Here is a 27,057-nt window from a genome sequence, read left to right on the forward strand (position 1 = left end):
CCTTCAGAAGCTGAGTCTGTTGGTGTCCTCAATGATATTAAGCAGGAACTCAGGAAACAGGCTAGGCTCTATATAGTAGAAAAAAACTAAAGCTCAGAGAGGGAAGCAACCAGTCTCTCACATTTGGGGACATGAATGTAGAATTAGGGCTAAGAGTCCTTTCACAACAGGCATGAACTTTCCAGCTCAGTACTAAACCAGACTTGAGTGGTAAGACCAGGAAACCCTTGGGAAGACACTCTTGTAATGGCTTTGTCATTAATACACAGAATTCTGGTACCTCCATTCAATGAGTCCAGGCTAATAATTTGGTTTAATGTAAGGCTGTTGTAACCAGGAAAAGATCCAAACCTTCCTAATGCAGCACTGATCACTCAATTCAAAACCATGCAGTCTTTAAATACCAGGTTTTCATGAGGAAAGTACAAGGGTGATGAGGAACTGTCAGCCCTTCCAACATGGCAGTAAGTAAAGGAGGAATCATCATCACGTACATGATGATTTGCAAAAAACTGACTCAGAAGAGCTTGTCAGTATGATGTGGTCAGTAGTACTCATTATCCTGTCCACACCTGCAAATTTAACAATTAAGTTGTTTCTTCCTTTTCCTTCCTGCTTGAAGCTACTGGCTCCTTAGCTATTAAGGCCGGAGTCTAAACGAAGGCTGTCATAGGACTAAGCTCCTCTGCCCTCACTACGCCTTTTCATTTTAAGTCTCTGCCTCAGAGTTTCACTTTCCTGTATGGTAGAGTTTAAGTGTCTCACAGGAAGTGAACAGATCTCCCAATGATAACAACTATAGACTCTTGACAAAATAATAATTAAAAAACTGCCTGAAGGCATTGGTGACTAAACAAAAAAGCAGGTGAACTCTGGAGAGGTTAAAACTTTGAAGGAGGAAATGGCACGAGATGAGTTCCCATTTTTATGGCTTTTAGGCTGATAGGCTGTTTGAAGAATCAGAGCAACCACAGCTCCTGAAAGTGAGGGGAGAACCCTCAGAAGAAAGAGAGCCAACGAAAGAGAACCCCAAATTCTGTGCATAAACTCTGCCCACATCTCTGGCTGACCCCTGAACTGTACATGTGTGGGAAAGACTCCAGCTTAAAGATAAAAAGCTGAATTAAGATTTGAGCTGCTGTTCAAGACAGTTTACAGTTTGAGTCCAATGAAATTAAATGCCTGCTAACAAATATCAGTACTCTCCAGAGAAATACAACAGAATGCACAACATAATCATAATACAGAGAAATATGAAGCAGTTATTATCAGTAACCCACTGTACTGATGTTCTGATGACAAGTAAGATGCTAATTAGAAAATAACTCATATTCAAAAGTACTTCTTAGTTGGAGATGTTTGTTTCAAATGACTTTTATTTGTGCCAAAACTAAATCGCAAACTGTTTACTGACACGATAGGTAGTGTTGCTCGTTGGGAGACTTGACTGGAGAGAGAATTTAGGGAAGTCGGGTGGAGAGATTTTGTGTAGAGGTATTTTCACTTGGTGAGGATGTGAAGGACAGAGCTTTTCAGTCTGGGATCCCTAATATTCAACACCAGGCCTGCTACTAGTTCTTATAGGGATCTTTTATTTTATTTTCTTTCCCAGAAGGTAGAGCACATGCTATGAAATACTCTGCCAGACATGTAAAGGAGGCAACCTACAGAATATAGCAAGTGTTTTTATAAGGAGAAAAGTGATGTTCATTCAGAACGCTTAGAGAGCACCAGAGCCCTGTCTTCTGAAGTGATTCTAAAATGGAATTACTAAACAGAAGTATTTGGAAGAGATAATCCTAAATCCATTTTGGGTTTCACACTGGTTCTTCTCTCCTTTGTTAACTGAATTCTACATCTTGTGAGACTAGATTTCAGAAACAGAGCCAGCTTGCCAACCCCAAAGATTCCTGGTACTCTCAAAAACAGGATATGATAGAAAAGGGCACAAATTGGGTTTTGGGTGTGGTGGGGGAGAGAAAGGACACAACTCACAAAAGTGACAAGAGCTACAGTAAGAAAGATTACCAATAAACCTGAAGTTATTAGTTTTGGAAATGGAGGTGACAGTTCCTCTAAGGGCAAGCAGTATGATTATTTAATTAAACCAGCGGTTCTCAACCTGTGGGTCGAGACCACTTTGGCGGTCGAACGGCCCTTTCACAGGGGTTGCCTAAGACCATCCTGCATATCAGATATTTACATTACGATTCATAACAGTAGCACCATTACAGTTATGAAGTAGCAACGAAAATAATTTTATGGTTGGGTCACAAAATGAGGAGCTGTATTTAAAGGGCCAGAAGGTTGAGAACCACTGAATTAAACAAAAACAATGCCCAAACTAAGAGAATGGATGCTCCCAAAGAGTGTTCTTTGCAGCCTTGAAATGTGCACCAGTTAAACTGGTTTCAGTGTGAAAATGGCTCGATGACTCTTTGAACTAAGACCAGATTAGTCACCCAATCAACAACAGAAAACAAAAAAGACCCCCCAAAAAACAAACAAAAAAAAAACCCAGCAGAACTATAAAACTCCTCTTTTTATCATAGATTTCCCACTATAAAGCTGACCACCACATCATCCAATGATGTAAAATTCTAGAAACTTTACAAAATTTCTTTTTAAAATTTATTTTTTGTTATCAAAGAGAATGGCCAGAAACATTGAGTACTAAAGAATCTGTTCATGGCATCATTTTACAAAAGTTCCTAATGGAATGAGAATATTTTATTTCAATGTATCTCCTTCACTTATTAAAGATGAGATGGATGAACTGATGTAATTACTTAAAAAAAATTCCAGACAAGAACATCCATTCTCATTCTGAATCTGCTGACTGGAGTGAATTCAGTGGTTGCATTACCACCACTGGCTAAGAATCCACCTCCCCACAGCGGGGAGCTATTCACGTCTTCTCATCAGGTCTCTCAGAGATAGGCACCATGTTTGAAGTCTCACACAAATGTCTGTGTCCCTTAAATTACAATGTGGCAGTGTTTTTCTCATGGAGACATAATCTTGAAAGAAGAGGCAAAGTCGAAAACCACCTGCTTGCATGTTATATGTGAGTACATTATTCGACTGTGCAGGGGTTTTGGGCATTGTAGCCCTTGTTAAAGAGAAATTTCACCAACAAAACATCTGTCAGTTCTCAGCTGCTCCTGATGCTGAGGGTGTCTACTCATTCAACCATGTGTTGTTAGGACAGGGCCTTCTTCATCTACTGTTTGGCTCAAATAGTTTGAACTGAGTTTAGTTGTCCTTCTCCTCCATCTTAAGCTTTATTTCTCGGCTTCAGGATATGTGGGGTACTTGACTGTCTCTATCTTCTCTCGGACTTTGTAGGAGGGATACAAGCCCGTCCTTCCCAGTTTCCTGTTGACACCTTTAGAATAGCCATCCCAATGATTTCCAGCCACACCAATGATATCTCCAGGTTCCATGGGAATTTCATCTGCAGTTCGAGGCTCGTGAGGATAAATGGCAATCTGGTTGTGGGCATTTTGGCCCCCAAAATAGTAGATGTCATCCAAAGAATGGAAGTTTGCAGAGGCATCAGGATGCAGTGTTTGCATGATTTCATAAGCGACTCGACAGACCTTGGGAAATAATTTTTAAAAAATAGTTAGTATATGTAAGATCCCCATCAGAACAATCTAAAAGCCCTTAGCCAAAGAGATCAGAACTAGACTAGGACTAGAACTGAGAGAATGAGAACTAGTGGATTCTAGTCACAAGTTTTCAGTCCATTTGCTCTCAAGTGATGGTATAGCATATAGCATAAGTCATTCTTCATTCTGTGCTTGCATCTGTGTTTTTTAACATGAAAGATTACAATTAAGGTCTCTGGGAGAAAAAATGTATAATGCAAAGTACTTTAAAAATATGAATCAGTTAATTTTAATAAACATTCATTAAGAACCACATAGTACTCCATGTTGGGCACTGATGGTATAACATGAGTAAGACATAGTTTGTGCCCTTGAAGACTTTAAGGTTAGGATTAGGGTTATAAATACTTTACAAAAATGCTGCTGCTCTCTTTCCTTCATTCAGTGTTAATCAATCACATACTCTTTTCTGCTAATTTGAACTTGGCCTCCAGACTCTTTTCAATAGAAATTCATGTAATTACTGACAATTAATTAGCACTGGCAAGTGAGAGAAATGTATCTACCATTTCCATTCTAAATAGTTTTAAGTGTGCTATGTAGACAGTAGCATTCTAGGACTGAAATAAGATGGACTTGTCTTTGGGGAAGATGCATCTACCTGATGCATTTAAGGCTACTTAAAAGATTCCTGTCCAAAGAATACCTATTATGCCCACTGGATGGATGTCAGCTGAAATTCTACAACCTGAGCATCATTCCTTGAGCTTAATGCTTGGTGATTAAGTTAAAATATAACTATTTTCATGGAAGTATAACATTTTAAGCAATTAATAAATACATTTATTATAGCATAAATAGGTTGCAGAAACTCTTCTAAGAATAGTGAAGAAATAAGAGAGAATGTTATCATTTTGCTTAGAAAATTCTTCCAATATACATTGTGAACAGAGAACTCAACTCACATAAAATTTTCTTAAATCTCCAGTTGTAGTTATCTCAGTTAATGACGTTTTATTGTCCCCGTACCAACAGTCATAGAACTAGACACAGAACCAAGACAATGACTTTCCATTCGAACCTGCTACTTCATCAACACACTAATTTTATATTGGGAATGTCATGGTACAACTGAAAACACTGGTAGAATACTGAGACTATAACAAATAAGGCTAAAAAGATTTAGAACTTGAACTTTAAAATCAGCCAAAGGCCCACAGAGGACAAGCAAAATCAAGTGAAGACTCTGGAAAGGAAGAAACTAAAAAATTAAAACAAAGCAGCCCTAATAATAGCAAAGTACAATAATAATAATAGAGGCTAATATTTACTGAGTTTTTGCTGTCAGATAGTGTTTTTAGGTATTATCTAATTTAATCCCCTCAATAGCCCTATACAATTCTATCATGTTTATTTTACAGACGTCAAAGGGCAATTAAGAAATTTGCCCAAGGTTACACTATTATTAAGTGGTAGATTCAGGTTTTGAACACAGGCTGTCTGTGTATACTAGTTAACTGCTAAGCATATTTTCTCTTATAGACACTGTTCTCTATGTTTGGATTGTAACACCAGAGAGATAAAACATAAGGCCAGGCTGGCCTTGGGCAAACCTGAGAGTCTTCTTTTCAGGGCATGTCCAGGTACTCTTCAATCATCTTTAGCCAGAAATGCATGACCTCGTATTACTTGACCTTGGGATGACCATAAGGCCCACTGTGGCAATGAACTCTAATGTACTTCCTCCTCTCCACTATTAAATATCTCACTCATAAAAACATTACCCTCGCTGAAACCGGTTTGGCTCAGTGGATAGAGCGTCGGCCTGCGGACTGCAAGGTCCCAGGTTTGATTCCGGTCAGGGGCATGTACCTTGGTTGTGGGCACATCTCCAGTAGGAGATGTGCAGGAGGCAGCTGATCGATGTTTCTCTCTCATCGATGTTTCTAACTCTCTATCTCTCTCCCTTCCTCTCTGTAAAAAATCAATAAAATATATTTAAAAAAAAAAACATTACTCTCAGTCCCATACCCTAGAAGCCTTCTTTTGAGGAAATAATCCTAATTATCAGTTTATGTTTTATATCAATAATTGTCTGCTGGATGACATGTATTTCCTTAAGCCAAAGTAATAATGAATGGTAGAAATTTCAGACATTGAGATGGAGCAATATAAGACCCTTTATCCTTCTCATATTGGTGATAATCATAGCAGTTGAGGTTAATGAGCACTGGTAATGGTCCAGGTACTGTTTTAATAGTGTGCTTGCTTGCATCTTTTTCAACTCAAAAACTCACAAGAACCATATAAGGTGGCTACTATTATTCACATTTTATAGATGAAGAAACTAAGCCACAGAAAGATTATGTAAAATTTCAAAAAGTTTTTAAAAAAGGCAAAGCAAAGAAAAAAGGAGCTAGTAATTGGCAGAGCCACAATTAGCACTCTCTCTGGCTCTCAACCACACACTAAACTGCCTTAGGATAAGTCCTAGAGCAGTGCCTGCCACATAGGCACTCAATAACTATCTGTTGAATGAATACTGCTCCGTGCATAACACCAGCCAGCAGTGGAGATGCAAGTCCACAAGGGGTAATTTAATCCTTAAGCTTCATATATAACATTCTGAGTAATTAAAATTTTTTCTCTATGTTAACAGTGGGGCAATTTACTGCAAAAGCTAGAAGGATTACTATTATGTTGATGTTTACATTTAATCACCCTAGGCTTCCTCTCTGGGTTTTACAAGTCCAAATCATGTGGCAGGTAAATGAAGGCTTTCATCTGATCAGTACTCAGGTTTGATACCTGACAGGTAACATGATTGATGAGGCAAACCCTTTGGTTTGCAAAGCAGTGGCTGGTCACATTTTGTATCTTTTATTTCATTCTGTTTTAACATGGCATTATATCATTTTTAGAACACCAATAAGCACAAGGTAATGGGTAAGAACAAAAATCCTGATAAAGAATAAAACATAGATATGACTGTATTAAAAACAACAATTAAAAAGGAAAGAAAGGTACATTAGTCTGAATTTTATCCCTGAGGAACAACTAGCTGAGTTTGCATGAGTCTCCAAAGCTTTCTCAGAGCAGCTGAGATATCCTTTTTTTTTTTTTTTTTGTCAAAATAGACAAGGCCAAGAGGATCTCTAGTGTGCAAAGTAATATCTGTTTTTTCCCACTGCACTTTCCAAAATCGGACTCAGAGTGTAGTGAGGCCAGTTATGCTATGTGTGGCCTTGGAATCAGACAATGAAGAGTGTCACAAGAATGCTTTTAAGAGTCACAAAGGGAAGTGTCAAAGGGGGAAAGTAAATAATTTTGTCCCATGGTGATTTTAATGCTGGAAGAAGGAAAGCAAAGCATCAAGCACCTCCCTTGAATCTCAGGGCCTACCGACACGTAAAGTTGGTAATATTCAAACATTTATATATTTATTGCATTTTATTTTTATTTATTTTTAAAATATAATTCTATTGATTTCAGAGAGGAAGGGAGAGATAGAAGCATCAATGATGTGAATCATTGATTGGCTGCCTCCTGCATGCCCCCTACTGGGCATTGAGCCCACAACCCAACCAGGCATGTGCCCTGACTGGGAATTAAACAGTGACCTCCTGGTTCATAGGTCAACACTCAACCACTGAACCACACAGGCTGGGCTGGGCTATATTCATTGGATTTTAGAGCTTTATGACTAGAGCGGTGGTTCTCAACAAGGATGATTTTGCCCCCACAGGACATTGGGTAATGTCTGCAGACACTTTTGATTGTCACAGTTGAGGTGGAGGTGCTACTGGCCAGGGATGCTGTAAAGTATCCTAAAATGCACAGGACAGTGCCTCACGACAACTTTTCTGGCCCCAAATGCCAGGGGTGCCCTGGTGGAGAAACCCTTGACTAGAGGAACAAGCTTTAGGTAAGCCCACAGGCCCACAGAGGAGGTGGTACATAGAATGATTGACACATTCTAAGAACACCCATTAAAAAATGTGTGGAGGTTGTTACTAGTTATTTGCACCTGTTGACCAGGCAGACACATAGTCAGACTGTCAAAACAGTTGAGAGAGACCAAAAATAGAAAAGGGAGCTCATCAAAGTCAGGATCGTGACCCTAATTAGGGAGAAACGTCAGCAGTGGATGCTTCATGGGAACCTGAAGGCCAAGGAAGTTTTCCTTCTGACTAGGATTGCTGCCTGTGTGACTCCTGTACTGTGTAGCTGTCTTTTTGGGTAGTAAGTTGTATTCCTATTCCATATTGAAGAAGCTCGTATAGCCTTGGCTGTGGTAGGTATCTTTCCAACAATCATATCACCATCCCACTGTGACAATGTGCATTGTCGCACATTAGAAAACTGCCCATTTATTTATATTCAAATGAAAATGATGTGGATTTTCTCTTCACATTTTCTCTTCTCAACTTCATCTAAGCTTTTAGGCATATATTATTCTTACATAATTTACATTTCTTGGTAGTTATTTCATGTGAGTATTTTATCTTCATTTCCTCTGGAATCCCCTCTACGCCTAGTATAAATCTGAGCACAAATGGTTGTTTAGCAGATTTTGAATAAACTACTCAGTAATATGCACATAAATGAAAGAACAGAATAAAATCCACAATAAATATTGCTATGGTGATATTCCACTGGGAAATATGAGGCTGCTTGTACCACTCATAAAAACAGATACACCTAACCCATAACACATAATTATCTACAACAATTACTCTCAAAACATGATTGTAATATGGTATTGCTTAAATTTAATGTACAGTCTCTTGCTTGGTAGAAATGTAGTAAGATTTGAAGAGGAATTACATTTACTCTTTCTTATGTTCTATAAAGCAATTGAGACAAAATGCTGGGCATTTAAGCCTCTTAGTATCAGTGTATCGATAGTAGAAATGGATGGGTTCTGGTTAAATATTGACTGTGTGCAAAATCAGAAAGTATTAAGCAAGCTTAATTACCTGCTGTTTCTATTTAATGCTGTGAACAAGCTGAGCACTTTAAACAACTCTAGTAGCTGGCTTCAGTAGAGATGTATTCAACCATTGCTTGCAAACAACTAAATATTTAGTGCACCTAAATAGCTATGTTTTGGGGGAATCTTCTCATGCTTTCACAAAAATGGTAATTCGCAAATATTAGGAAAACTTCACCAGAATCATGATAAGTATCATTTTAAAAAGCCCTAGTCAGTTTTATTCAGTGGATAGAGTATCAGCCTGTGGACTGAAGGGTTCCAGTTTCGATTCCGGTCAAGGGCTCGTACCTCAGTTGCAGGCTCGATCCCTGGCCCTGGTTGGAGCATGTATGGAAGGCAACCAATCGATATGTCTCCCTCACATCCATGTTTCTCTCTCTGTCTCTCCCCTCCCTCCCACTCTCTCTGAAAATCAATGGAAAAATGTCCTCAGTTGAGGATTAATAAACAAACAAGAAAACAAGAAGTTCCTAACCCTAATATGACCAAAAAGTACTGGCCTCTTAAAAATACCCTACTATCACTTACCTGGGATGAAAAAGTACACACTAGGAAGTCTGCCTGGGAAAGAAAGTGTATATCCAGAATCACACCCCTAAGTGAATTTTCCGTGTATCGATTGTGTAGTCCAGCTGACCAAGAGATAGAGTTATCACTAATAAATTCATAACTGGGGTACCTGAAAAAGAAATAAATTGATACATAGTCACTGAAATCACAATATTCTATTAGGAGGTAGTATCCTATCAGCAGGAGGCAGACCTGCTCCTTTGAGCAAGAGTTCCTCTCTAACAGTAAAGAGAGCTTTAAAATGATAACATTCAAAAGAATAGTCAATGAAGCTTCTTTGAATCCACTAGTGGGACAGAAACCCAACCCTGCATGTTAAATGTCATTGGCATGCCATATAAAATACACACTGATGTATCAAAATGTCCCTTCTCAATTCGTGAAAGAGTTGAAAACCGAAGACTCCTATTTTCTTTGTAATGAGTGAGCTCTAAGAAGTTTTGCAAGCTGCTTTCATATTTGGTCACTGAACTTTTCCTTTAGAATATAAATATCATGATTAAATTTCATTAAAAATTTTAATTCAGAATTTGGGATAATTCAGACTTATCCTCTAACCACCATCCTTGAAGAACCATCTTAACCAATAACAGTAATGTAAACCATTCTAATACATTTATGAAGGCAAATTTCTTGTAGATGTCCACCTAAGTAATATTTTAGTAGTCTTGAGATAGGATATTTAAAACTATTAAAATAGGATGTCTTTAAAAAGTCTACCTCATGTTCAAATGATTCTATTCTGAATTAGAGGTGTAATTATACTCTAATATAGAGTGAATACATTTTCTCAGTGCCTGAAGTAGATCTTCAGAGTTAAAATGTAAACTTTGGGAAGTTACATGAAAAGGATATAATAATTATACCTACTTCATATATTTCATAAGCATTGAGTAAATACACTAAGCAATATAAACTATTTAGAAGAGTATCTGACATGTAGCGGATGCTCAATACATATTGCTTGTGACTATTAAACATTTTCCCCAGACATCCATCTGGTTTTATTCCTTACTTCCTTTAGATCTCTGCTAAAATACAGCCTTATTAGTATGAACTTTGGCAATCAGTATCCCTTTTACCTGCTTAATTTTTCTCCATGGCTCTTATTATCATTGCACATAACATATATTTACTGTTTATTCACTGCCTGCATCAATTCATTCCACCTCCATCATCCCTAACTGAAGAGAGGCATTTCATATATTTCATTCACTCTATTATTCTCAGAACCTATAAGGCAACCTGGGATATAACAGAGGATCACTATTTGTTGAAAAATAATAATTCTTATTTATAAATCCTGAAACATTATGAGTCACTTTATTGTCTGTCTCCACACAGTATTCCCCCCCAATTGGGACTAAGCCTAATTTTTCTTTGCATCACAGCACGTAGCATTCCACACAACACTGTGAATAAATACACGAACAAGGGAGCGCTATCTCTGCCTGGGACTTTTTTCTAATCCCCTAACAGCTGCTTTGGATTTCACAGCCACCACGGAGCTTTCTCTCATTGACTCTAACAACGACTGTAAAGGTAAAATCTCTGAACACTCTTTCAGACTGGTGTTCAGTGTTTGGATACATTTGGCCTCATTATTTTTGACATTTTGCTCTCCTCAGTTCCAAATCAGGGAGATGAAGGAACTGTCACATTTATTCTAAAAAGAAAACAACCAAAAAAACTTTTAATGTTATTCCTGCAAAGCTGCATATCCCAGCATGGGGCAGAAACAGTGATAAATAAACATAAAAAGGCTGAAGTGTGGAGGAGAGGATGAATTGCTAAAGTACACCAGCAAGGTTTTATCCATGAATAAAGACCGATTTTGTCAGTATGGTTTGGGTGCTCAGTGAAACAAAAGAGTGATCCTGAGAAGGGACACTAATATTAATGCCCTTCTTAACTTAAAGGTCCCTACCTGGAAACAACCCAAAAGGGTGCCTAAGTTCCTCAGGCTTTATCTCTATATGTAATCCACTTGACGAAGTATACTGAGAGTGGAAAAAACAAAACAAAACAAAGAAACACAGCGAAAAATGGGAGGGAGAGTTTGCATCTCCAATAATGAATGAGCATGGAACTTTCTGTACAAACATGCTTCTTTTTTGTCTCTTGTTCACAAGCACGTCAGCAGAGCAATTCTTCCATTGTGAAGTTGCAGAGGTTGCCAAGGAAAAATATTTTTTTCTTCTTCTACCTCATAAAAATTTATTTTTACATCACCAACAATGGGCTAACTAACATCAAATTTTCTTTTCTGAACTCTTTCTCCAGACAGAAGGAGATACTCCTCTTCATGACTCAGAAAATTAAACGATTTTTAGAGAGAAAAATATGCATAAAAGGCTATACATTTATCCTATCCTATATAATAAAAGGGTAATATGCAAATTGACCCTAAAGGTAGAATGACCAGGAACAACCAGTTGCTATGATGTGCACTAACCACCAGGGGGCAGACGCTCAATGCAGGAGCTCCCCCTTGGTGGTCAGTGTGCTTCCACAGGGGGAGTGCCGCTCAGCCAGAAGCCGGCTCATGGCTGGCCAGCACAGCAGCAGTGGCAGGAGCCTCTCCCGCCTCTGTGGCAGTGCTAAGGGCTTCTGGGTTGCCAGAGGGATGTCTGACTGCCAGCTTAGGCCTGATCTCCTGAGAGCGGGCCTAAGCCAGCAGATGAACATCCCTTAAGGGGTCCCGGACTGCATGAGGATGCAGGCTGGGCTGAGGGATCCCCCAAGTGCACGAATTTCCGTGCACTGGGCCTCTAGTAATAGAATATGAAGGAATCGCTGCCTGGACTGTAAGGGGAAAAGGAGTTAACTAGCTGCTGACCAAAACAAGTAAATTCAAGTTTTACTACTGCCATAATCTAAGTACTGCCAACTGTAATACAGTACAAGCGTTGTTTGGTGTAAAAATATAATGTGGTGCTATGGATCAAAGCTGTAAGATTCACAGATACTTTTATCTAAATACTTCTGAGTCCAGAAATATAGCTTAAGGAAATAATGGGGATAATTTTAGGCACATATCCTAACATTATTTATAAGATTAAAAAAATGTGGATAACCTAATTATCCAATATTAGGGGAATGGTCAAGTAAGCAATGGACTATCCATAGAGTTGCTATGTAGTTATTAAAAAAGATATTTATAATGATTTTTTTAGTGACCTGAGATAATTCATCTATTGCTGTATTAATCAAAAAAGATTTCAAATTATATAGAATGTGATAAACTACTAAAATAATGTAACTATGAACATGACTGAAGGGAATATGTCAAAATTGAAGCAGTTATGGGATTGTGGGCATTATTTTTTCCTTGCTTGTATAACTACCAACTTCCATATTTTCTAATGAGCATGAATTATTTTGTTAATCAAGGGAAAAAGAAAAAAAGCTTTTAATGTATTTGAGAACAAATAAAAGAGTAGATAAAATTAATATTTTTTCAACTAAGCTATAAATTCAGTGTGGTATTTTAAAATGAAGGAGCATGGTGAACAATTTCTACTTCTCTCTAACAGGTTTAGATATAAAATTGGAAAAGTACTTGTGAAAACTTTCTATTGTATTTTGTGCCCAAACATTCATTTAATCTCTAATTCTTATGTAAGAATTATAATTATATAACTTGGCTTAGCTTATACTTGGCTGGTGAATTTCTTGATTCTTGTTTATAAGTGTGTGTGTGTGTGTGTGTGTGTGTGTGTGTGTGTGTAGTCAATAGAGACTTAAGAAAAAAAAGCAATTTACATCAGGTTAATCTGAATTCTTAGGAGGTAGAAATAAGATTTAAATTATTATCTAATGATTTGGAGAAACAACTGCATTATAGTCCTCATTTTAAATTTGTTTTTCTTCCCAACCCCAATTTGTGACATAAAAAAGGGACTGAGAAATAAATTAATTAAATAGTCAAATAACTTCAATAATTAATAAAATGCTTTCAGACTGATGGAACTGAAGTAAACATAATTCAGAATTATCCCAGAATGTTTGGTATCTGAGCAGAGCTAAGACTACAGTTTCCTTTTCCCCATTCCCTACTTTCACATATATTTAATGCATCCCATATTTATTGGTAGTAAATAAAGGCCAACTCTACGTTCACCTAGATCCTACAATAAATTCCAAATTAGGATCAGTGCTTCATGTGTTTTCATAACACCCAATGTTAATTCTGTAATAGCACTACCCATTCTGTAGAGCAATTGTCTGTTCCCCACCTAGACTGGAAATTCCTTGAGAGTGCCTTGCTTATCATGGATGCCCAGCACCTAGCACAGTGCCTGAAATATAGACAAGTTCAATAAATGATGGTTACTCTTCAAAACATATTAGTAGTCCTTCTCCTGAACTTACAAAACTTACCTTTGGATTCTTTATGTTTCTTTAATATAATTTTTAAATTCCAGACATTTTTATAAGATGAAAACTTATATCTTACTTATGTTTTCAGTTGCCTGTAATTGTTAGTGAAAATATGAGAGCAAAAAGGCAAGTACCTGTGTGTTTTATTGGTAAAGGTTGGTTAGTGGGATAGGCTGAATATTTGTGTTCCCGCCAGAATTCGTGTTTAAGCCATAACCCTCCAGTGTGACGGCATCTGGAGGTAGGGTCTTTGAGAGGTAGTTAGGGTTAAATAAGGGCATTAGGGTGGAATCCTCATAATGGAATTAGTGCCTTTATAAGAAGAGACACCAGGAAGTTTGCTGCTTCTTCTAAGCACACAAAGAAGTCATGTGAGTTCACTGAGAGATGACGCTGCCTACAAGCCAAGAAAAGAGGCTTCAGAATGAAATGTAACTTTGTTGGCACCTCACAATTGTTTCGATGATATTAACAAGTTACACAAGTGCAGTGTTGAATTTAAAAACCCCAATAGTCAGTAATAGTATCACAAGAATCACAAGTCATGGGAATTAAGGATTCCTTTCAACTGAAAAGAGCCCAACTCTAGAATCACTACTTCATCTAACTTACTTTGTTTTTGCCTCCTTTAATAAAGAAGGGTCATCTGTGGCCAAATACACTCTTTTTTTATCCACTTGCATCCTGCGAGCGAGAAGCTGAAAATGTTCTTCAACGTGCACCATGTACTCCTCAATGGGATGGAAGGCAGCTTCTGTTCCCACCTTGTCTGTGCGTCTGACATGGACTCTGGAGGCAGAGGGACAAAGTCAGGTTCTGCTGCTAATACTCTGACCCCCTGGGTGCTCTTAGGGTACTCAACTTTACACCCCTATTCATGGTGGCATTAGGAACATTTAAATCAGTCTTCCTTTCATTTTTTGCCATCCAAAAAATAAAATAAATATTAAAAAATTCAAACACATATATCTGAAATATATTTGTATGTTAACATAATACAAGGGGAATTTTAAAAAGTAAGTAAAGTCTTTAAAGACTGCTTTCTTATAGAGAAAGTAATTGGCTTATCAGGAATAAGTGGGAGATTCCTAGTATTCCATACTAGGCAACAAAATGCCAATTAACCTTCCAGAAAAAACTGGATATAACAAGATTTTTGACAACAAATGACAACAATTGTTCTTATAGAACATTAAATGTATTGTCTGTAACGTTTTCATGCCAAGTTTTCTTTTTCTTCATTTTACCCTGTTGGTCACTCTGTAACTGCCAACTTATAGAATTTAAAGTCGCCTGAAGAAAACACAGACCTTGCATGCATTGTTCCTATGGCACAGTCAAAGCAGGCAAACCTTTGAAGGCTCCTTACTATTTTTAAGTTCATGGAGCTGTTCCAGCCCTTTTGTTATAGGCATAATGAATTTCCTTTTTCTGTCTTTCACACTCCATCAAACACAAGCAGATACTGATCTAGCTTATCTGTTCTATTTAAGAAAGGCTCCAAAATTATAAAATTGGGGACACAGAGGTTTACACCATCTGCACTGAAGACTGCATTGACTTCCACAGTATTCTCTCACCATCTTACTGCTTTCAAAGCGATTTTAATGAAAATAAGAACAATAGTAACCGTAGCTTGTTTTCATAAATTACAACTCTCCTGAAATTTGCCTTTTCTGTATTCCTCCTCTCCCCAAATTATTACACCACTATTCATATGTGGGAAAAGGAAAAGGGGAGACTTGTTTCCCTTTAGGTCAAGCAAAGCTAGCTTTTATTATGAATCTGGGTGGGGGTTTGATTTCATTGAAGTTACTCTGGCATCTTCATGGCTATTCTTTCCTTTGCCTTCCAGGCTATAGTCCAGATGTGAATACTATTATATGAACACTTCTATCATCTTTTCCTTCCCACATCCTTTTTAATCACTGCTTCTCTCAGACAATTGGAATTGTTCACTGTGCTCCAAAGAGACGAAGAGGGACAAAAAGAACAATTCCATTAAATTTCAGTGAAAATTTTCATGAGAAGAAACACTATTTGATACTGATTTCACCTTGTACTTTCTTTAGCTTTTTAAAAAAATATATTTTTATTGATTTCAGAGAGAAAGGAAGAGGGAGAGATAGAAACATCAATGATGACAGAGAATCATTGATCCGCTGCCTTATATACAGCCCCCACTGGGAATTGAACCCACAACCCGAGCATGTGCCATGACTGGGATTGAAAGATGATCTCCTGGCTCATAGGTCCACACTCAACCATTAAACCACACCAGCTGGTCTCTTTAGCTTTAACATTTGGAATAGGGACCAGTAACTTCTATATATATGAAAACTAAGACACAATGGAAGAAGGAGGGGTGGGAGTTATGAAAATAGAAACACAAACAAAGGAGAGATGTAACAGAAAGAAGAATCAAAGGAAGCGGAGTGTCAGACAGTGGCAGAGTGCCACACTAGCAATCTTCTCAGTTCGCCCAGTCCTCCTGAAATTGGCCTGGACCAGTATTCTGAGGAGGACCATAGTGACATCTTTACAGAAGAATCACAAAGTTAGACCTGTGAAGGATAGAAGTCATTTCATTCAATTAACTCTTTCACCCGACAGTTAAGGAACCTGATGCTCCAAAAGACATTTTGGTAAGCACATATAACATAAGGCATTTCACCCTAGCGAGCTTGGCTCAGTGGATAGAGCATTAGCCTGCGGACTGATGGGTCCCAGGTTCGATTCCAGCCAAGGGCACATGCCTGGGTTGCAAGCTCGATCCCCAGTAGGGGGCATGCAGAAGGCAGCCAATCAATGATCCTCTCTCATCATTGATGTTTCTATCCTCTCCCTTTCTCCCTTCCTCTCTGAATTTAATAAAGAAATATATCTGAAAAAAAAAAACATAAGGCATTTCAACCCAGTCTTTACAAAAGTAAAAGTTATTTGTGTACCTGATTTTCACTATTAGATATCAAGCTCTTCTATTTATTCACAATTCAACAAACAAAATAAATAAATGATGGGTAGACACAAAAATCTGTTTAGTATTATGTTAGTAAAAACAAATATCATCTAATCTAGTGTTTATAACAAATGACAAATAATGAAGGCCCATAATGAACAAGTAAGTCACCTAAAGTCACATAAATTTGTTAGTGGTGGATGCTAGATGGGACCTCAGATTCCTAAATCCTAGTGCACTCCTCTCTCATTACAGCATACCACCTCACTTGCAAATAACTTAGTTGTCTGTGCTACTTCAATTTTCTACACTTGGCCAACTCTCCATTTGGTGGATGGTCTGTGGAAAATTAATAAGGGTTGCTTTCTGGTATGTAAAACTATAGGATAGCCAAAGTTAAGGTTCTGGAATTTTTGGCAGAGATTTTCTTTCCTTTCTTTCCTCACCTTTGAAATAATTACCTATGCCCACTTCACAGGACTGTGTTAAGGATCAATGAGGTAATGCAGTTGGAAGTATTCTGGTAATTTAAGTATTACAGTGTTATCTTTCTCCATCTTTAAGATCCAGTTCAAACACTGCAGCTGTGAAGCCTTTCCTGATCCAGACAGAAGTATGTTTCCCTTCTTTGACCTCTTTTAAGTCCTTTAATACTTCTCTTGTGGTATTTATCATGTTCTACCCCATATAATGTCAGTTATGTAAGTCTCTTATCCCACAGGCTAAAATGAACCAGAAAGAGCCATTTAAAAAACATTAATCTCTATAGCCCACAGTAGCAGGTATTCAATACATATTTTGCAAATAAGTGAGTGAATCAGCAATCTATACTAATAAAAGGGTAATATGCTAATTAGACCAGGTCAACCAGACATCTTCCGGTCATCTGGTCCTCCTTCCAGACAAAGCCACGGTGGCAGGGGCCGAGGCAGAGGTGGTTAGGGGCGATCAGGCTGGCAGGGGAGGGCGGTTAGAGAAATCAGGCCAACAGGCAATGGGGGTAGGGGTGATCAGGCAGGCAGGCAGGCAGAGTGGTTAGGGGCGATCAGGCTGGCAGGGGAGGGCGGTTAGAGAAATCAGGCCAACAGGCAATGGGGGTAGGGGTGATCAGGCAGGCAGGCAGGCAGAGTGGTTAGGGGTGAATAGGCAAGCAGGTAGGTGAGTGGTTAGGAGCCAGTGGCCCCAGATTGAGAGAGGGATGTCCAACTGCCGGTCATCCCTCTTGCAGTCAGACATCCCCCGAGAGGTCCCGGATTGGAGAGGGTGCAGGCTGGGCTGAGGGACAACCCCTAACCCCCTGCATGAGTTTCGTGCACCGGGCCTCTAGTGTATTAATATTAATCAATAGCTTACTTTATCACAAACAGCATAAGCAACAGAATGCCATAGCTAGTCTACAAGTCTATTTTCAGTATTAGTCTCTCTGAAAGGTGATAATATTTTACAGTGCATTTCCCCCCCACAGAACCAAAATCCTCTTTTAATCCTAATATTATCAAATTCATCATTTTAAGGGCAGGTATTTTAAGTATAGTAGGTACTCTGTTTTACAGATGGAAAAATCAAAACCCAATACTACTATTAGGTAACTTGGCCCAGAAATAGAGAAAAGTCAGGACTATTACCCATGTCACCTAACTCTCAGTCCAGTATTCTTTCCATTGTGCAAAAAACATTTCCCATGGTGTGAATTGAAGTCTGGCATCAGGACCCAGGAAAGCTCCTTTCCTATAACTTTTTATGTGCATGTATAGGAGTGCATGTTTGTCAGCAAATGCTCTTTTGGATATTTCTTACTCCAAGGATTTCCTGATATAGCTCCCATAACATAAGCACAAGACTGAATACATATATACATTGTAACTTCCAAGTGGGTCAAGACTCATTTTAAATAATAATTTTAGCATTACCTTACAGAACAAATGATATCCTTGTTCTCAAAATAGCTTCCAAGACAGAAAAGAAAACAGAACATCAAAAAAGCAAAATAATTAGCCCTGGCAATGAATGAAGCCTAAGAATCAGGTGCAACCGGAAAGCTATTCATGTGACAGTTTCATCTCATGGTCTGTTGGGGTACGACATGATCACTGCCGGGAGCCGGTCCATCCTTGCTGTTTCAAGGGACCTGGCATATATGGCATACGGTTCTTATTATGTTTGCTCACCTTCTTGGCGCTGTGTTTTAACCAAGGTCACCTCTCCAAGAAAGGTTGAATCCCCAGGTAGGGATTTTCCCCTGAAGTTAGGGAGGGAATAAAACCCCTCAACTAAGTGCCAGGCGGGTAATTAATCACTTTAACTATGAACAATCATGCTTAAACTACATAATCTTTACTCCCTGGAATGGAGATAAGAAACGCCCTAACCTTTGTAATAGAGATTGATAGGATTGAATCAACTGGTATAAATACAGTTGTAACAAGACAGAACTCAGAACACAGAACTCAGGAGACAGAGCTTAGAAAAGAATTCAGAAGACAGAACCTACACGGAGCCTGGAGACAGAAGAACTTCACTGGAGAGAACATGGCAAAAGATCCTGGACTGAACCTGACTATAGAACATGGCAAGAGAACCTGACTAGAACCTGGTGACTGAACCTGGCTGGAGAACCTGTACAGAACCTGGCTGGAGATCCTAAGCAGAACCTCTCTGGAGATCCAGACCAGAACTTGGCTGGAGATCCTGGCTAGGCTGCTGATCAACTGAACGCTATCTCTGTGTCCTTCCTTCTTCGCCGACTCCGTCCACGCCTTTGGGGACCCCTGGACCCGCTGGGGTTGGACCCCGGCAGATCACGTGTAATATCCAAAATACTCCCAATAAAATGACATCTTGCTGGTTTCCCCAGGAGAGACAGCCATTTTCAGAAATATGGGCCTAATACATTTGTCAAATAAATAAATAAAACAAGGGTGACAAAGTACGATGACTCAGTCATTCTAAGTAAAAAAAGGAAGGCTAATCTCCCTGGGGCCTCAGGTGAACTTTAGAACCTGTTTTTGAGTGGAGCAATGAAAATTAAACTATAGATTGTAAAGTTCACAATATATGGTAAAGGTGTATATATATACCTGCTACTCCATATCACTTTATGAGGAACAAATCAGATTCTCACCCAATAACTGGATGTTTGAAGCCAAGCTTCTTGGTGGCCTCTTCTATCTCCTTTTCCAGCCAAGGTTGTGGGCGGATCAAGTATTTGACAAACTGCGACACCCACCACACTGCAGGGTCACCATGAACTCGAACAAGTCGATCTGCAAGGTCTTCTGGTACAGCCAGGGGTAGATATGGAGGACGAGGATGAAGACTGTCCACAATGGGGAGCTCCACCACCTGAACATTTTTGTCCTTTATTTCACCTGAAAGAATATGAAAACATCATCATCACCACACTGTACTGTTCATACAACTACTGCCATTTAATAAGAACTCACTTTGGGTGCTTTCATCTTCATAGCATCCCTAGAGAAGTATAATTTGCATTTTACCAAGGAAGTTAAGTAACTTGCCCAACCTGTTAGTACAAAAGTGGTAGAGCTCAGTTCACATTTGGGTTGGTGTGCCTCTCAAGTCCATAGCTTCTCTTTTCTACCATAATATGCTGCCAAAGCAACACCTCCACACCAGATAAGGATGGTATCCAGAACTCAAAGCATCTCATCAGAGAAAAACCATATTGCCAGTGGACACAGCCACAGGGTTCTGTTTGTTTGTAATTGTTGTTGTGTTTTTTAAAATTAGACATAAAGTGTTCTCAAAATTTGCAGCTTGTCATTATAGCGAATGGCTCTTGCACTACTTTCATGACAGCAAATGATTCTGAAGATACCTAAAGATTACAATTATAAGCCAAGGATCTATATCTTTTTAAGAAAAAAATTTAGATTATTCTAAAGTCATTTTTTCCTTTGGCCAAAATAGGCCTATTATATTCTAGATTATGATAATAATAGAGTCTGTGTTTACCTGGATATTGATTTAAAGTTACAACAGCAATTAGATACTAATTTTTGTAGATGGTGATTAGTTTCAAAATCCAACGTCTACATGTCATTAATATTACTGTTCTATCAATATTATAATGCAATGAGAAGAACCAAAATGTGATAGCCAGCATTCCTAAAGTTTAATTTACATATTAAAGATCACATAGTAATAACTAGAAGACAAAAAGATACCAGGCAGAGAGATTTCATAAATATAAAATGTACTGAATTAAATTTTCATTAACAAAAAACATTAACCTGAACATATAAGAAACTTAAGTTAAGATGTTGTCATTATGTATAATGAATTAGAATCACAGTTAATCACTAAACCATTAAAGAATGTACTTGTAGAGACTAAACCTAGAATACATTTAAAATGTAGTCACCAGAATAAATATACAGTCCTCAAATTCTGTTTTTCTGCATTATGCAAAATGTCTTAAAATAAATTATATGATCTGGGAATGAAATCACTCAAACCAACTGTATGGTTATTAGAAAGTCAGAGATATAACTAAGAATTAAAAATGTTTGGCGAAAACCCACTGTGTGGGAAAACATATTTGCCAATGACATATCTGATAAGGGCCTAATCTCCAAAATTTATAGGGAACTCATACAACTTAACAAAAGGAAGATAAACAATCCAATCAAAAAATGGGCAAAGGACCTAAATAGACACCTTTCAAAAGAGGACATTCAGAAAGCCAAGAGACATATGAAAACATGCTCAAAGTCACTAATCATCCGAGAGATGCAAATCAAAACAGCAATGAGGTACCATCTCACACCTGTCAGACTGGCTATCATCAACAAATCAACAAACGACAAGTGCTGGAGAGGATGTGGAGAAAAAGGAACACTTGTGCACTGCTGGTGGGAATGCAGACTGGTGCAGCCACTATGGAAGACAGTATGGAGTTTCCTTCAAAAACTGAAAATGGAACTCCCATTTGACCCTGTGATCCCACTTCTAGGAATATATCCCAAGAAACCAGAAACACCAATCAGAAAGGATATATGCACCCCTATGTTCATAGCAGCACAATTCACCATAGCTAAGATCTGGAAACAGCCTAAGTGCCCATCAGTAGATGAATGGATTAGAAAACTGTGGTACATCTACACGATGGAATACTATGCTGCTGTAAAAAGGAAGGAACTCTTACCATTTGCAACGGCATGGATGGAACTGGAGAGCATTATGCTAAGTGAAATAAGCCAGTCAATAAAGGAAAAATACCACATGATCTCACTCATTCATGGACAATAGAGACCATTATAAACTTTTGAACAATAATAGATACAGAGGCAGAGCTGCCTCAAACAGATTGTGAAACTGCAGCGGGAAGGCCGGGGAGGGTTGGGGGGCAGGAGGTAGGGGGGTAAGAGATCAACTAAAGGACTTGTATGCATGCATATAAGCATAACCAATGGACATAAGACACTGGGTGATAGGGGAGGCTAGGGGACTGTCTAGGGTGGGGGGATAAAATGGATACATATGTAATACCCTTTGTAATACTTTAAGCAATAAAAAAAAAATGTTTGGCTAATATTCTCTCTCTGATATGTAAAACTTATTTCAGAATTCTTAGAACAAATCCCTTGAAACATGACATTTGTTGCAAGAAAAAATGGCAATAAATAAATTTACCACCAGTCTGGCAGTTCACCTAGGGTGCCAGTTAAGAAAAAGCTAGGCAACTTTATTATATTGGAAACTGTAATTAAGAGTGTGTGGGGAAAGAGTGAGCCACATTTTCAATTAAACTCTAATAGTCTCCCTAAGGCCAGGAAAATTGGGGTGCTTTCCCTGATGTGGAGATAAGAGAGTAATACATGAATGAGAAAAAAAGAGGAAGGGAGAAAGGTCGTTCTTTTAATAAAATAAATAAATAAATAAATAAAGACCCTAGTCTCTCATATATGACCATAAACAAAAGCAAAATTAGTTGGGCTACCTTCCTTTTGTGATTTTCTTCTCAGTAAGGTTAAACTGCACTTACATGAATGTATTGCCCTCTGACTGCCCCAGGCATCATTTCCTTACAGGTAGCCTTACTGCCAGCTTTCAGAAAGAAATGAAAACTAGGCCTAGACCTTCAAGACAGAGAATTCAGTTAATTTTTGTTGATTCTTTGTTCACTCATTCATTCAAATATTTGTTGAACACTACTATGTGGCAAACACTGTACTAGGCAGAGTATACAGTGATGACTCGTTCTTGCCTCCGTGATTTCCTGCTCAAAAACCTCACCCAGAACTAGAATGCTTTCAAACATCATCACCAAAAATCATACTATCAAAAAGATATCAATTCACTGCTTAGTAAAATATTAAGAGAAAAGGGTATTTATTTATATAAATACTGGCATTGTATCAAAGTTCAGCTTCCTCAATAATGATATATTTCAAAATGAAAGTAAGTAATAGTATATTTTCTGTTAGAATGTCCCTTCTTTTACTTAGTTTACCACATAGCGTTTTTTATCTACTGAAATACACATCCAAAACAATTTAAATTGGGAATAGATCCTAGAGATAATCTTATTCAGTACTTCCTAAATTTTAGTCATTTATGTACACCTTTATAGTTTTTATCATATCCATGTATCATCTGCACTACTTGTTTTAAAAATTCACTTTTTAAAAACTCAAATGAGTCTATTTTATAGATGGTAACTATAAATATAACTTTATTGAAAACAAAACCATGCTATTAAATTTTATATATATATATATATATATATATATATACACTATTGCATATTAAAGGGCACTGTGCTCAAGCCAGATTTCTATTTTAAAAAAGGAGACTGTTAGTGAGGTTTTAAGGTAATAATTGCTTTTCTCCTTACATCTCCTATAAGTCTAAACCTAAATGAGACATGAGGAGAGGAATAAAATGGCAATCAAAATGTATCAACCTGATTACCAATAGGATGAGTTAGAGAATGTAGGTTTTTTATTTCCCTTTTCTTTTTATTTATGGTCTCATAGGTTTCCTAATAGTTCCTACCAAGTCCTAAGCAGAGTTTGTCAACCAAGCCCTACTTTCACAGTGGAGGAGGGGGAATATGTGTTCTGAGAATGGGTCATGCCATGAGAGAAGCCAGTCACATTTGGCTCCTCTGCCCAAGCTCACCAGTTGTATAGCACGTTACTTCCACTGCAAGTGGAAGGGAAATGAGGCAGTCACAAAGAGCAGACAAGCACTTCTGTACTTTTCCCTTCTATGGAATGGACTTTACTTCCCACATATGGAAACTTGTGTGAAATGAAGGATTTACAGTGCCTCTCCCCATCCACCTCTGTCCCCAACCCGAAACAATTATCCAGCATTAAAGAACTATTACACATATCATGATACCAAATTGAGACTTTGTCTTTGACATAATCAATAAGACTGAGAAAGGGATAACTTTCTCAACTGTGATTCAATGTTTATTTTAGTACTTTATCAGGAAACTGCCTGAAATTATCTCACATGCCACCCAAAATAATCTGTAGTAATCTATTATAAATTTCAGAGTTTGGAAAACATAGATTTATTTAAACTCCCTCATTTTACAGAGGAAATAGATAGACTAAGAGGCTAAATGAACTTCTCAAAGATAATAGTAGTACAGCTAATAAATGGGCTAGGATCAGATGCTAGAGCTAACTTCATTACTTCTATTACATTCTGCTTTCTGGAACCTACACACACACACACACACACACACACACACACACACACACACACACACACACACACAGTTATCATAAATCATATAGTATTATATATATTTTAAAAATCACTTAAGTATAGCCCCTTTGATCAATCAAGAGTGCCCTGCATTCTCTTAAGACTTTACTGTTGTTAAAAAAAAAAAGTACTGTATTAACCTTCCAGCAAGAGAAAGTTTTATATGTTTAAGAAATGCATAAGTAGCCGAAACCGGTTTGGCTCAGTGGATAGAGCATCGGCCTGCGGACTGAAAGGTCCCGGGTTCGATTCCGGTCAAGGGCATGTACCTGGGTTGCGGGCACATCCCCAGTAGGAGATGTGCAGGAGGCAGCTGATCGATGTTTCTCTCTCATCGATGTTTCTAACTATCTCTCTCCCTTCCTCTCTGTAAAAACTCAATAAAAAAAAATACATATAAAAAAATTAAAAAAATATATTAAAAAAAAAGAAATGCATAAGTCATACACTATCCATTAGTAAAGAATCAGTGCAAAGTAGCCTGGGCATAACAAAATTGAGTGCCCAGTTCAACTGGAATGGACATGATCATTATTAATTATTTCAGGGACTCATTTTCAAGCTACCTCCTCTTGTTGATAATCCTGTTTTATAAAGCGATTTCTCTTTGCTAAGGGCAGGTGAGACTCAAAAGGCTTGTTATACACGAATAGCTCTCTGCCAGGGCCGTAGACAGCTCTTTGGAAGGAAGGATTTCCACAGCTGCATGCCAGTACCTCTACAGAAGCTCCTTCCCTCCTAGTCAATTCCTAAGAGCCCATTTGAAAGCATTACTCTGTCATCTTTCTGTGTGACATAAGACAGACATACTGGCCCCAGAGCTACTCAATTAGTTATTACTCTTCAGTAGACTCAATAGAAAGGGCTCCAGAAGCTTCTCAACATCCACCATGAATGAACAAGTTCTGCTATAACAAAAAATGTTTCAAGAGTAGAGAATATTTTGGCTCCCAGTCCACGAGATTTCTTCTGCATTTACAGTCTTCTTTCTTCAGTTGCTACTAAGCAACTGTATCACTGCCTTGTGAGGGAAGCAGAACTCAGGAGGGGGAACTCTCCTGAAGACAGAACTCACAGAGCTCAGAACTGTCAAGGCTAAGAGATTTGGAATAGTGCTGCCAATTGAAAAAAATATCCAATAAGACATCACTATCTAGAACTTAAATTTCACTTGCGGAGAGGAGGGGATTATTAGTAACATTTTGGAGATTGTGAAACCAGAAAAGCTGTTTGTTTTCTGAACTCAAGCCTCATAAAGAGGTTCCCCTCAATCCTCCATAGGTCCAGACTTCCCCCAAATAGGAGGAGAGGGATAGAATGGTGTTGTTTTAAATATACTTATTGATTTTTAGAGAGAGGAAGGGAGAGGGGGAGAGACAGGGAAAGAGATGGAGGGAGGGAAGAAAAGGAAGGAAGGGGGAGAGAGAGAGAGAGAGAGAGAGAGAGAGAGAGAGAGAGAGAGAGAGACAGATGATAGATAGATAGATAGATAGATAGATAGATAGATAGATAGATATAGAAACTTTGTTTTGAGAGTGTAACATTAATGGGCTGCCTCCTGCATGCCCCCATTGGGGACTGAGCCTGCAACCTGGATATGTGCCCTGGCTGGGAATCAAACCAGCAACCTTTTGGTGCACGTGGGTGGCCAACCAATTGAGCCATATAAGCAAAGGGCCAAGGCAAGAATAAAATTTTAATTCCCTTCCTAAAGACTGCCTTGAATGGTTATAGTTGCTAGGTGTCATGACACCTAATAGCCATTCCAAGGACTATGCCAACTGCTGAGACTCATGGCCCCATTTGAGGCTGGAGCAGGGAGAGCCAGCAAACAAAATATAATAAGGCAGCCTGGCTAGCATGGCTTAGTGGTTGAGTGTTGACCTATGAACTAGGAGGTCCTGGTTCGATTCCCAGTCGGGGCATGTGCCTGGGTTGCACACTCGGTCCCCAGTGTGGGGTATGCAGGAGGCAGCCAATCAATTATTCTCTTTCATCATTGATGTTTCTGTCTCTCTCTCCCCTTCTCTTCCTCTCTGAAAGCAAAAAAAATTTTATTTAAAAATACATATAATAAGGTAAATGCTTATTCATACAGTACCTTGACTGTAGTGCATAGTGACTAAGAATATAGGCTTTGGAGTCACAAAAATTGGTGTTCAAATCCTCTATCATTAAGTTGCGTGACCATGAATAGGTTATATTTAACTTTGCCCCAGTTTCTTATCTGGAAAATGGCATTGATAATAGCACCTTATTTATCATCAAAATGGTATTAATAAAAGTATCTTACTCATCGAGTCATTTTAAGGTTGAGGTACTGTCTGAAGAAAGCTGAGCATGAAACCTAATGCATAATAATTCTGCTGCATAATTCTCAAGAAGCTGGCTACAGTTTGATCTAGGAAGAAGTTATTTGCCAAAATAACATCGTCTCTGAAAAAATATATAAAAGTGCCCCATTTCAGTGAGTCAAAGGTATATCCAAATATATTAGATATAAGAAGATATAAGATATATACCCAAAGTAAATCTTATTCATATCGTTTACCATAGTCAATAGAACAATGAGCAGCTATTTTCAAAATATTCAACAAATGTTCAAACTGAAGAGCAGTGACTCCAAGCTATCGGAAAATTCTGATAGAATTATCATCACTAACTTCACCTGACAGAAAATTCTGTTCTATACTAAAAGCACAGAATAGCAGTAATTTGTCTAAACTAGCAATACTTCCTGTTCATATTATGGCAAAAAAATTGGTATCCTTAAGCTATACCCACAA

At 38.2% G+C, this 27,057-nt stretch overlaps 1 protein-coding gene across 9 annotated transcripts in view; it reads right to left on the reverse strand.

Moving 5' to 3' along the window:
* Window positions 1–2,619: 2,619 nt before the first annotated feature.
* The window catches only part of FUT8 (fucosyltransferase 8), a 238,012-nt gene continuing 213,574 nt past the window's right edge, over window positions 2,620–27,057 (reverse strand). For 8 of the 9 annotated variants that reach the window (XM_059693336.1, XM_059693370.1, XM_059693389.1 and 5 more), the window contains 4 exons: window positions 19,644–19,890; window positions 14,176–14,352; window positions 9,139–9,289; window positions 2,620–3,602 (listed from right to left, as the gene is read on the reverse strand). In XM_059693336.1, coding sequence (XP_059549319.1) covers window positions 3,285–3,602; window positions 9,139–9,289; window positions 14,176–14,352; window positions 19,644–19,890 — 893 coding nt within the window. In that variant the 3' untranslated portion in view covers window positions 2,620–3,284. The remainder of the gene's footprint in view (window positions 3,603–9,138; window positions 9,290–14,175; window positions 14,353–19,643; window positions 19,891–27,057) is intronic. The other variant, XM_059693398.1, reaches the window with a different exon arrangement.

This window comes from Myotis daubentonii, chromosome 1, assembly GCF_963259705.1.
Source record: "Myotis daubentonii chromosome 1, mMyoDau2.1, whole genome shotgun sequence".
Taxonomy (NCBI): Eukaryota; Metazoa; Chordata; class Mammalia; order Chiroptera; family Vespertilionidae; genus Myotis; species Myotis daubentonii.